The sequence below is a fragment of the Buteo buteo genome, chromosome 3, assembly GCF_964188355.1.
Source record: "Buteo buteo chromosome 3, bButBut1.hap1.1, whole genome shotgun sequence".
In the NCBI taxonomy this organism is placed as follows: Eukaryota; Metazoa; Chordata; class Aves; order Accipitriformes; family Accipitridae; genus Buteo; species Buteo buteo.
Genome location: NC_134173.1, coordinates 23,058,527 through 23,070,790, shown reverse-complemented (window position 1 = coordinate 23,070,790; position 12,264 = coordinate 23,058,527). Strand labels below are relative to the sequence as shown.

Genomic DNA, 12,264 nt, shown 5'->3' with positions numbered 1-12,264 from the left:
TTTACTGGTGAATTCAGGTACACCTGAGGGCAGGCAATGTAATTTTGGAGGAAGTCATGCCTGAATTTTTCCTGCGCATCAAAGTGCAGTCCTTAAAGTGCAAAATTCAGTTCTACCTGAGCAGTGCAGCTTCAATTACATGAATGAAATCCCCCTGTAACCATAGTGTCAAAGTGCTTAGTTCACATTTTCAACTAGAAGGGTAGCTTTATTCTAGTTTAGATTCTATTTCTTTCCAATGTGTGGCTAATAGATGGGGGAAATGGTAGTGGTGTTGGTACAGTCTCATTACAACTACTGCACCTTTCTAGCCAGTAGTTCAATGGCTAAAGCATTTAGCCATTGAAGGAAGTGGGAGATCTGGATTTCCTGCCCTTGAAGGAAGGAATCAGCTACTTAACTAGCTAATGATTGTTCTTACCTGAGAGCAAGAAGAAGCCTGGCTTGCTATTTTGATAAGAATGATAATCAGGGAAAGGCAGACTTGAAATTTGAGGGGTTTTTTTAAAGCAGTCATTGGATAAAGTAGGTGGGGTTTGTTTTTTTTCTAAGGATTGTTACCTGGTCTAATTACAGGGCTAGGGAAAGAAGGTTTTCTGTATCTGGTTTTAAATAGTTTTGCTGTTTGGGTTCTGTTTGGGATGTAGGTTTTGTGTGTTTTATCTCTAGGTGTGAGGGAGACACAGAAATTCATGGAGTTTGATCTTAATTCTGAATAAAAAAATCATGAAAAAATGTTGTCTTTCATTCGACAGATTTTATGGTTAGTGTTCTTTCTGAAGATGACAACATTATTAAAAATATTAATCCAGCACGGATTTCTATGAAAATGTGGGAAGCACAGAGCAGTGGAACTAGGACACCAGTTGATGTAAGTCATCAAAATGCGTTTTCAAAATGAGTATCAAAATGCCAGCATAGGACAAATACATTTGTAGTAGAAACTTTGCTTCGTTTAACTTAGATCAATATCCTGATCTAGATTTTAAATAACAAGTATTACATATCAATCATATTTTTTTTATCAATATCTGTCCTGTTACAAGTTGTCAGACTGTTCAAATGTCAAGACTATAGTAGGGACAAAAATGCTACTGCTCTGCAGAAGTTAACTAATAGCAGGGAAACTATTCAAAGTTGCCACTCTGAATTTTGCAAAGACAAGAGTCCAAGAATTAAGAATATGAAACTAGCGTCTAAATAATAGGTGATCTCACTGAATTACTGTATGCTATCAGAACTGCAAATCATTAAGACTTGATAGCATATTACAAGTAAGGTACTTCAACTTTCAGTGTATTGCATTAAATTTTTTGCATCTTTTCAGGTTACAACATTTAGCTGTAGTAAAGTGAAGGATGACAAAGAAGATGGTTTCTTCTACTTCAGGTATAGCAGCATTTATTTTATAATTACTGGTGCAACTTACTGTGCAAAATACATAGTTTGAAATAGAAAAAAGAGTTTTAGGTGTTGATAATAACAATCTGTTATAGAATTAGTATGATAGAGTGCTACAAAATGGTAAAAGATATTAGCAAGATGCAATGAGCATGAGGATTGAATTCTTCCCTAGATACATTTGACATTTGTTTAATCTGAGAGTAGAGAAGAAGAGAGTCTAAGATAATATATTAGAATACATGGTGAGAAATACTAGCAGTGAAGGGACTACATCATCTGCTTGTCACTTGTCTGGTAACATTCCTTAATTCTTTCAATGTTACGTTCAACTGCTGTAGAATTGCAGGCTAGACAAAGTGGACTTATCTCTGATTTAATACCTTCTGTGGCTGTGTGTTAATCCTGAAGCATGACCTTGGCCCTGTCAGTTAAGTGGTCTTTCCTTGGGCTACTTATTCAGAGGTAGTGTCTTAGATGACAGGCAGCAGAACTAGAGCTCATCATAAGCTGATGCCTGACTGCCACATTCTTTCTACATCTATTCTTGGCAGGCGTGCTATGGGATCAGTTACATAGTTGTGGTACTGGCTGTTGATTCAAGCTCTTGCCTCATAGGAACAGACTTCCCTTCTGCTTTTAGAAAGTAGACTTTAGGATCACCTCAACGCAGCAGATACCACTGTTGCACAGCTGATCTGGTTCCTACATTAGAGGAACAGAGGCTGCTGCAGCTCAGCTATGTCAAGATTCCAGCAGCATCTGAGTGGCAGCATTTCAAGAGGTGATAGAAAGTTTCCTATCTTGCCTCTCAGCTGTAGCTCTCCTCCATTTCGAGGCACATAAGAGTTCAGGAAGCTAGGCATCCATTTTGTAATCCTTGGGAAATCTATGTGCTTTCAAGACCTTGATGTAGCATTAAGTCTTCAACACTTTTTTCCCTGGGGAGCTGAGGCTCAAATCCAGGGTTCTGACCCAGCTTGATATGCAATCCAAACATACCTCCATCTGTAAGTCCCTCTGTCACAGCCAGCCAAGAAACTATCCTATCTGGGAAGGCAGTTTATAGAACCCTTTTTATTCAGTCTTTTTAGCTTCTCAGATCGTGCACAGCAGCATAATGTATTTGTATATGAAGGCTTTTTCATTTAAGAGATTACAACTAATTCAGAAAGCTATTTAAGCATGGCTTTTTGTATCATTACCAAGATCTGTCTTTACCTTGAAGGCATTCGAGGTTCCAAAGCCTTCTATGGCTGAGTTTGGCAGCTACAGCAAAAGAAGGCTCCCAAATAAGGGTGCAATTTTGCTTCTAACAGAGCAGAGCCTTCTGTGTGGGTAGTCCAAGGTTATGGAATTAATTTCTCCAGAAGCAAAAGTTCTAATCAGACTTGCACTAAGTATGAGGTACATTTCTGTGGCCTTGATCATTCTGAGAAATTCTTAGTTATAGGTGTAGTTAAAACGTAAGAACTCCTAAAACATTATCAGAACAAGGCACTCTGCATCATGATTTGTACCTCCGAAAAATAAAACTAGAATGAATGTGCCAATGTGTAGTCATGCTAATAAATGTTTTCCTGTGAAAAGCACTATGGTGGTCAGTGTGATATAAAAACCTATATAGAGTTGAATATGGAATTATTAAAATCTTGACATTGGTACCTGTAGTTTACTAGTTGTCCACAAATGTCCAGAATTAAAACTCCCAACCTTATTGACAAATTTGAGAGAACAGATGGTCGAGACTACCCATTAACAGCCCTTGTAGGAAAGTACGTATTTACTCATTGCTACCAGTGTCTGTAGCATCACTGTCTAGCACCTGGTTTCTCTCAAGTTTTCCTGTCCTTGGCACAGCCACAGATGGTTTTCATCTATTTAACACCAAATCAGTAACATGGATGCTATTACACAGTCTTACAACTTCCATAGCAACTGTGCAATTTCTTCTTTTTCTAAAGCATATGTCTGGCTACATGGTGCTCAGCCACAAGATCCTTAGCAGATTATTTACAACTCAGTTTTTTAATGCATCCTGACAAGGCAGATGCTACTTTCAATCTTAAACCTAGATAAAGTGCAGAAAAGAAGGTAGAATTGTTCCTTCTTTATATGAAATACAATAAGGAAAAGTCATGGCCCATTCCAGAAATAGGTAAAGCTTTGGGATCTTGTTTATTACAAGTTAAGCATTCCAGGGAATCTTGCATCTTACTCCTTCCCAAACAAAATAAGAGGAAACAAATTGCTTAGTATTATTGACAGAATAGATAAAATGCTGTATGTTGAAAACAAAAATCTCATTAACCAATTCAAGAGTACTGCAAGTCATCCTCTCAGAGAAATGTCTCAATCTTGGTTAGAGACTGTTTGCATCTCCTCAAAAGTTTAGAGCATTTGTAAGTCACTGCTGTCCCTTGTTAAACACTGCTGCGGTCTTCTGGATGCTGTGTGGCCTTCCTTGCTAGGTGAAGTTCTGTTTATAGCAGCAGAAATGCAGGCGTCTGTCTTCCTTTCATATTTTTATGTTAGGGGTTCTTTGTCAGTAGTCTGCACTCTGGAACACTGTAAGGTAGAATGAGAACTCTTTTCTTTCTCACTATACTCAACCTTGTCCACTGGTCCAAATTGCCCAACTTTGTACACTTTATGAGTAAGAGATGGAATTAGCTACTCAGATCTTATGTAAGTTCAAGCCAAATGATTAAATTTTGAGAGAATTTTTTGGTTTTGCAGATCTAAACATCTCTATGCTCTGTCTCAGTAGCTTTGTGAAAATTCATTAAATGGGAAGTGCAGTGAGGTAGACTTGCAGATTTCTGAATAATAGGACCATGACAAACTTCCTGTCAGCTAGTAGAGACAAACCCTTGAAGGAGACTTTCCTTATCCAAGCTTCCAGAAGCCTTACTCTAGTTCTTGAGAAGCTTTCATGGCATTCTTGCTGAAGGAGGAGTGTTATGGAGGAGTACTAAAATACATTGTGCCTTAACAGGACTTTCTAACTAGTTTGGAGGAGTACTCAGAATTTGAATTGCTTGCATACTTACATACTTGTCACTTCAATATTGACTCGCTTTTGCTTGGTTTTTGTTCTTGATTTATTTAGGGATAAAGTGGTTCCAGAGAGAGTGGGCACTTACAGTATCCAGTTTACCTTTGCAATGGATAAGACAAATATGCTCAGCAGTGACCAGGTTTGAATCTATAATTAATTATATGTAGCCAAGAACATATAATACAGAATCATCTGGGAGAAATATTACAATACTTTGTAGATTCAGAATGCAAATACTTTCACTTCCAAGCTTTGCAAAAAAATTGATTTTTATTTTTGATAGTTACTGATTTCAAACTGTTGATTATCAAAATATGTTTTCACTAGCTTTTACAACTAAGCAGAAATTTTGTGGAATAACAGAGCTGCATAATTTGCAACCTAGTAGAACTGTTTTGTGATCATGCTAATTTATTTCAAGATTGTCAGTATATTTCATATGCATTTGTTCCAGTATTTTTTGAGCAACCCATGTGTGCAGGTGAATTGCAGTGAATTATATCAGTCTTTATTTTGTTTTGTTTTATTTTATTCTTCCTCCTTTTTCTGCTAGATTATAGTTGAAGTTGTACCTAATGACCCTGTACGCTTGTTACCTGATTCTTTACCAGCTACGCCAGCAGTTTCCAATGTTCGAACTCTTACTAGCCGTACACTGGTCAAGGATTTATACCTCCATGTAATGGTAACTATGCTTTAATACAAAATCTTAATTAGGAAAATATATAAGACTGCTAAAAATATGTTGAATTTTTCTGTAAGGTATTGCTGCTATCTCTTTGCAGATTAACTTCACAAAAAAGATGTAAGTCAGTGATTTCCAGTATATGACAGGTGCATCTTGTTTTATTTACATACAGATGACCAAAACTGAAACCTGCAGTCCTTGCTGCCAGGCATCTCAATTGAAACCCACTTCTTGTTGCCACAGGAAAAAAATGTTTCAAGAATAGATTCTAGTGGGAAAACACTTATATATACAGCAGATGTTTTGCTCCATGATTTTTCTTCCAGGAGATAGTTTCTTTGAGAAATCTTGTATTACAAAAAATAAGGTTTCCTGAACTTTGAAAGTTCACAGGGATACAGGGAGATCACGTGCCAGTTACTGCCATGGGCAAAACAGACTCAACTTGTGGAAAATTAATTTAATTTATTGCCAATTAAGATAGATTTGAGTAGTGAGAAACAAAAAAAGTAAAGCAACACCTTCTTCCCCACCCTTTCCCAGGCTCAAGTTTGCTCTGGACTCCTCTACTCTTCCCTGAGCAATGCAGGGAGCTGGGGAATGGGGGTCACGGTCAGTTCATAACAGCTCCTCTCTGCCGCTCCTTCCTCCTCACAGTTTCCCTGCTCTACTGTGGGTCCCTCCATGGGCTGCAGTCCTTCATGAAGTGCTCCAGTGTGAGCCCTCTCCACAGGCTGCAGTCCTTCAGGAAATACCCACCTGCTCTAGTGTGGGGTCCTCCACAGGCTGCCGTGTGAATATCTGCTCCACCGTGGTCCTTCATGGGCTGCAGGGAAATACCTGCTCTACTGTGGTCCCCCTACCGGCTGCAGGGGAATCTACTCTGGTGCCTGGAGGTGCACCTCCCCCCCTCCTCCTTCTCTCACCTTGGTGTTCCCTCTGCTGTATCACTTTTTTTTCCCCCCTTCTTCTCCTCTATGCATTTTTGCCCTTTCTTAAATATATTTTCCCAGAGGAACCACCATTTTGGCTTAGGGGCTTAGCCGTGCCCTGCGGTGCATTGGTTGGAGCCGGCTGGCACCGGCTGTGTTCAGCATGGGGCAGCCCTGGCCTCTCCTCACAGAGGCTGCCCCTGCAGCCCCCCCCACTGCCAGCACCTTGCCATGTAACCCCAAAGCAGTATATAAATGGATTACTTATTTCAGTTCATGTTCCAAACTAACTTTGTCTTTTTTACTTACAGGATGAATACAATAACCGCACTGGAATTGATCTAGTTGGCAGAATAATAGCAAAAATTAAAAGCCCCAGTGAAGATGACACAGAGATCCCACAGTTTCAGGGGAAAGTCAGTACAATTGAGTTTCCATTTGACAGAGGATCAGCTGAAATTGTAAGTGTGACTGAAACACGCAGTTAGCTCTGTGAGCAATGCATCTAATGAGGCCTGTTTTCCTACAGTTTCAAAGTTGATCTTGCACCTCATTGTGTTTTGTGGAGGTTTAGCATATATTTTAGTCTTTGCTTACAGATAAGTAGATAAATTAGTTTTTCTCTGTTCGGTTGCTGATTTTCAGAAAACCTGAAGGAAGGACATTCTTTAAACTGTTTATCTTTGCCAAGCAAGGGAGGTGTCGTGGTTAACCCCAGCAGGCAACCAAGCACCATGCAGCCGCTCACTCACCTCCCTCACAGTGGAATGGGGGAGAGACTCAGGAGGGTTAAAAGTGAGAAAACTCATGGGCTGAGATAAAGACAGTTTAATAGGTAAAGCAAAAGCCATGCACGCAAGCAAGGCAAAATAAGGAATTCATTCACCACTTCCCATCAGCAGGCAGGTGTTCTGCCATCTCCAGGAAAGCAGGGCCTCATCACATGTAACAGTTACTTGGGAAAACAAACGCCATCACTCTGAACGTCCCCCCCCTTCCTTCTTCTTCCCCCAGCTTTATACGCTGAGCCTGACATCATACAGTCTGTAGTATACCTTTGGTCAGTTGGGGTCAGCTGTCCCAGCTGTGTCCCCTCCCAACTGCTTGTGCACTCCCACCCTACTTGCTTGTGGGGTTGGGGTGACAAGCAGAAAAGGCCTTGACTCTGTGTCAGCACTGCTCAGCAGTAACTAAAACATCCCTGAATTACCAACACTGTTTTCAGCACAAATCCAAAACACAGCCCCAAACTAGCTGCTCTGAAGAAAATTAACTCTACCCCAGCCAAAACCAGCACAGGAGGTTTACAAGTACATTCAGTTAGGGACTGAGACATATAGGGGGATCCAGGATAAGTCTTTTCTTCATTTGAATTTCACATGTAAATAAAACTTCAGCAATTTGTAGTTAAACTTTTAATATTAGTGGCGTTTTGCATTTTTATTTATAATGCTAACTGGCTGTAATATCTTAAGATCATTTAGTCTGACCTCTTCATATATATATATATATAAAATTAGATTTTGCCAGATTCTCTTTACATTATGTCAAGCTAACTGGGTTTATATGTACTTTGCAAAAAGGCACCCTATCCTCCTTTGAAGAAGTAAAGATAAAACTACCACTTCTCTTTATGCTTTATTTCAGTCATTAGTGCCCTTGACTGTCAAAAATGCTTGCCTTAATTCAGTTTGAATCTCTGGCTGTAGCATCATGCATACCTCTGAAAGTACTGCATATTGTAGTCATGTCATCACTGTCACTTTTTCTTCAACAAATACAGATTGAATTATTAAAACCTGTGAGTTCCATTTGTAATAGTTGTTACAAAATATAATGTAAAAGACACAAGTTAAAACATGCACATGCACAAAACCAGAAACTGTTCAAAATACACCCAAAAAAACAGCTGAGTCTAGACCCACACATTTCCTCTGAGTGGAACGGTCACGGTCTCTCTCTTAAAAGTCTACAGAGAACTTCAGTCAACAGGACTATTCATGTGGTGAAATAGGTGTATATATACATGTTTTTTTTTTTTAAGTTGCTTAAGTATCATATAAGAATTGCAGAGCAAAAGTATACCCCCACTTCACTTGGTTCCTCTGTTTGTCACATGTTTTACCAGCCTGAAGTCTGTGGAAATCTTCAAACAGTTAGAAGGTGTACTGAAGGACGATCCAACTTTTTAAAGAAATTTTTTCAGCCACCTTTTCTAACTCGTTCATTGGAAGCAGCTTCCCAGCAGACCAGCTTCAGTCTGTGCCAGGTGGAGGCAGACACTGCCTTAGCAACAAATACAAAATCTCCCAATACATTTTGGAAGTCACCACAATAAAACCCCAGTAGAATCACTAAAATCTACAGAACCTACATACAAACTTCTTCATAATAGATTTTATTCAGTACATCAGCTGCTTTTATGGAACTACATAGATGAAACTTAATGACACAGCATAAATAAATTCTCTGTCAATAACAGTCAAGGATGGAAACCTCCAATTAATGTGGGCAAACATTTTTCACTGAACAATCTGACAAACGCTGGTCTGCTCTGATCTGTAAGGAAAAGTGACAAAATATGTATGAAAAACAGGTGTCAGATAAAATTAATACATTAATTGATTTATGGTGTACTCTGAGTTTCTCTTGTTGTGCAAGCATGTTTCAGGAGTAATGAATTAATTGGTTTGTGAACACATTTTTCTTGGGTAGGTAGGGTGGGAAAAAGACCGGTATAGCCACTGGTCTAATAACATAGCACTTTTCTCCACAGATCTGGCATTTACACCTATGGTATAGAAATTTGAACAGATGTTTAAAAGTTCATACTGTTGAGGGGAATAATAACCCCATAGAGTGGACTCTGACAGTTCAGATAAAATTACTGAATAATTTCTCAGACTCCTCACCGATGCAGAAATAACTGGTTTTTTACCTCCAAGTACTAGTAACCTGCCATTGAGACATTGTAACCTAAATACTCCAGTATTGCTTCAGTGACTAAGCTAACAACCTATGTAATGGGGGGGGGGGTGTGGGTGGGTAGGATGTTTGGGGGTTTTTTTGTTTGTCTTGTTTTGGATTTTTTTTTTTTGTAAACACATGCTTTTTCTTTCTACATATATATTCCTGGTTTCTTTGGGGGGGGCGTTCTGCTTTCTCATTACTGTGATCTGATGAGATCCTACTGCTTTTGACAGTAACTTGTGCTCCCTAGTCTTCCATCAGGAGTAATTCCATTTAAGTGAATCCCGTATCTCTTCCCCTCTTCAGGCATTTTTCAGTTGTCTAGTTTATACTGAGTTCTCTGACTTTAGACAACTCACAAAACTCATGTGGCAAGGATTTGTTGGTTGTGATGCAATGTACTTTTCATATGAAGACTAATAATGGGAAGGGGAGGGGATACACTAGTGTTTTTTCAAGTATCTTGAAATTGTTCCATCTTGTTTATAAATATAATTATGTTCAGTTAGCATCAGTTTAATGAAGCTGATAATCTGATGTGTTTACCCTTACACTGAGGTTCAAGAATACTAAACTTGTTTAACGAAGAAAAATGTTTAGATTTTTATTAGTATAAATTTTCTAAGGAAAAGATATTTCCACTACAGACTACTTCTCCTGATTAAATATGTAGCTACAATATTTTTGAAAGCCATGAAGACTATCTTTGAAGGTTATATATCTATCTCTTCTTTTAGGCCGCAGCCACCTCTCTTGATTTGGCCAGTTGAGTAGCAATTTCTACATGTTAAAGGTGGAAACAGTATGAGTTTTATTATAAGCATTATTCATTTTATGCATGATACCTTTCCCAAAGTAACAGCACATTTAGATATTACCTATACTAATTTTATTTCTGTTTACCATTCTTTATGGTTTTATAATATTTCCTGTGTTTGTAAAGAAAGGTGAAGGATTTAGTTTGTCTTTTCAATAAGGAATTGATAAGAAATGGGATGCTCATGTTAGTGTTTGGACATGTATTGTTCATTCATTTGGGACCTGCTGTCTAATTCCATGGTAACAGCAGTAACTTTAACTCAGCAATGGGAATAGTTTCTTTTTCCTTCTCCGTGCTTATGCATTGGGTCTTTGTTTTCAATGTTCCATTTGCATTTGTTCACATGCTGAATGAGGTAAATGCGAGGAAATCTTGCTTATGGGACAGTGCAGAGAATATTTTTTCTGAGCATATGTCTCTGAAATAGAATACATAGCCAAAAATAATAAGACTTTTTAAACAGGTAAAATGACAATCTTAATTCTTAAATAATAAAATAGTTACTGCTAAATCTTTGTATTTTACTTCTGTTTATTAGGTATAAAAGGCATTTCCAAGCCAATACTTAAAACTGTAGTGATATTGTATAGACATCATGTGTTAGGTAACTTAAGAGTTTTAGTATTTGAAGAATGTTTATTTTATTTTGTGTGTTACCTCAAGTGTGAACATAAACTTAGGTATGTTTGTTTGTTTGTTTTATTAGAATCTAGTGCTGGCTGAAAACAGCCCTGGAAGAGATAGCACTGAATATATTCTTGTATTTGAGCCAGATCTGCCAGCTTTGAAAAAACCTTTGGAACCATACTGTCTGTCATTTATGTTTTACAATGGTATGTTTCAATTACTCTAAAATGCTTGCTTTTACTTAGAACCAACTATTTTTAGGTCCGTAATACTTCTTCAGAACTGTGTAATAGCTTAATAGATTTTTGCTGATGTTTCAACCAACTAAGTATGTTACTGTATTTTCTTCTAAAAATATTTATTTCTATAGATTTCAAGAAGCAGCAACAGATGGCAACCCTTACAAGGGAGAGAGACCAATTATCTCAGTCCATAGGTGTTTACAGAAATTGGTTTGATACTACTAATCAGCTTGTAACTGAAATTAAATGTAAGTTCAATCAAATATGTAAATAAATTTCCTGTGAATTAGATTTTTTTCCTTTTTTTTACTTTTGAGAATATAGAGGGGGAGAAAAATTGGTACCGAAATCATGAGATGCAGTAATTAGAGGGGAGCAGACGGGAGTATATCTTTGCATTAGCAGGGAAGCATCTAGTTATTTAGACAGACCTACTTGTAAAGGGTCTTGATTTGAGGTAGAACATCTTATATCAGAATGGGTCAAAAGGAGGAATAAAACACTGAAGCTGGTGGTCTGATTCAGTTTTTCCATGACTGCCTTGTACTCCCATCTTTGCAATGGATGTGTGAACGCTCATCCATCTGGAAATTCAACAATTGCCTAAAAACAATTTTAGGGAATGAACTATAGATAAACCTCTTTCAAAACGTTAGTCTTACATTTTCAAAATGTTACTTTTTTGCCCCACATTTGACCCTATATACATTATTCAAAAGTATTGTGTAGCTATTAATTGTTTATGTTCTTCAGCAAATGTAATCCTTTATAAAGTCTAAAACAGCAGAGCATTGTGAGGGCAGTGATTTATGGGAATGGGAGAGATGAAGGAAATGTTTTCTTTGCATTATTTTTTTGTTTGAATCATCCTATCTGTTGATCAGAAGGTTTGTTTTAATAGATGCATTTTGAATTTTTATTTTAAGTAATCACTAAATGTAAATAAAGCATGCTGGAATTAGAAGATGGTGCTGTTTCTTGTAATTTTAGTACAAGGCTATGACTCTGTTACTTGCTTACTGCATGTTGTCATTATGCATGCAAATTCCTGAATTCCGGTGTGAAAGGCAAAAAGTTTTGTTTCCTATTTGCAGATTTTTGCACATCTCTAGAGTAAGTTAGAGCACAACATTATACTTCATGCTTCAATAACATTTCCAAATATAAACCTGTTTGAATAGAGTAGAAAGCAACTCATCTGTTTAATTTTTTTTTTCCCAAAATTGCTTCAGTTCAGATATGAGAGTTGTCCAGAAAGTGGTGTCCCATATAAGAGACAAAAGAGGGTAGTGCTAGCTACTACTCCTCCCTTCCTTCTTGCCATTTCACCTGTTAGAGAACCATTTGGAAAGACAATTGAGGATGAAAAGAGCTTACATCCTCAGACTGATCTAAGAACTGGCCCCATTGCTTCCTGAAGCTGAAGGAGATGGCAGCTGCTGAAGTTGCTTAGAAGCTGGACAAATCACAAGATCTTTGTGGACAAATTCTGATATTCTGTGCTGAAATTAAGAAGTAGATAG

General features: G+C 37.8%; 1 protein-coding gene across 3 annotated transcripts in view; it reads left to right on the top strand.

Moving 5' to 3' along the window:
• Window positions 1-12,264, top strand: part of SMCHD1 (structural maintenance of chromosomes flexible hinge domain containing 1) — a 92,269-nt gene that overhangs the window by 69,607 nt on the left and 10,398 nt on the right. For all 3 annotated transcript variants that reach the window (XR_012649758.1, XM_075023082.1, XM_075023083.1), the window contains 7 exons: window positions 756-871; window positions 1,328-1,389; window positions 4,514-4,601; window positions 5,016-5,147; window positions 6,394-6,543; window positions 10,579-10,705; window positions 10,870-10,989. Coding sequence is in view for 2 of the 3 variants with exons in the window: in XM_075023082.1 (XP_074879183.1) it covers window positions 756-871; window positions 1,328-1,389; window positions 4,514-4,601; window positions 5,016-5,147; window positions 6,394-6,543; window positions 10,579-10,705; window positions 10,870-10,989 (795 nt within the window). In the remaining variant the exon portion in view is untranslated. The remainder of the gene's footprint in view (window positions 1-755; window positions 872-1,327; window positions 1,390-4,513; window positions 4,602-5,015; window positions 5,148-6,393; window positions 6,544-10,578; window positions 10,706-10,869; window positions 10,990-12,264) is intronic.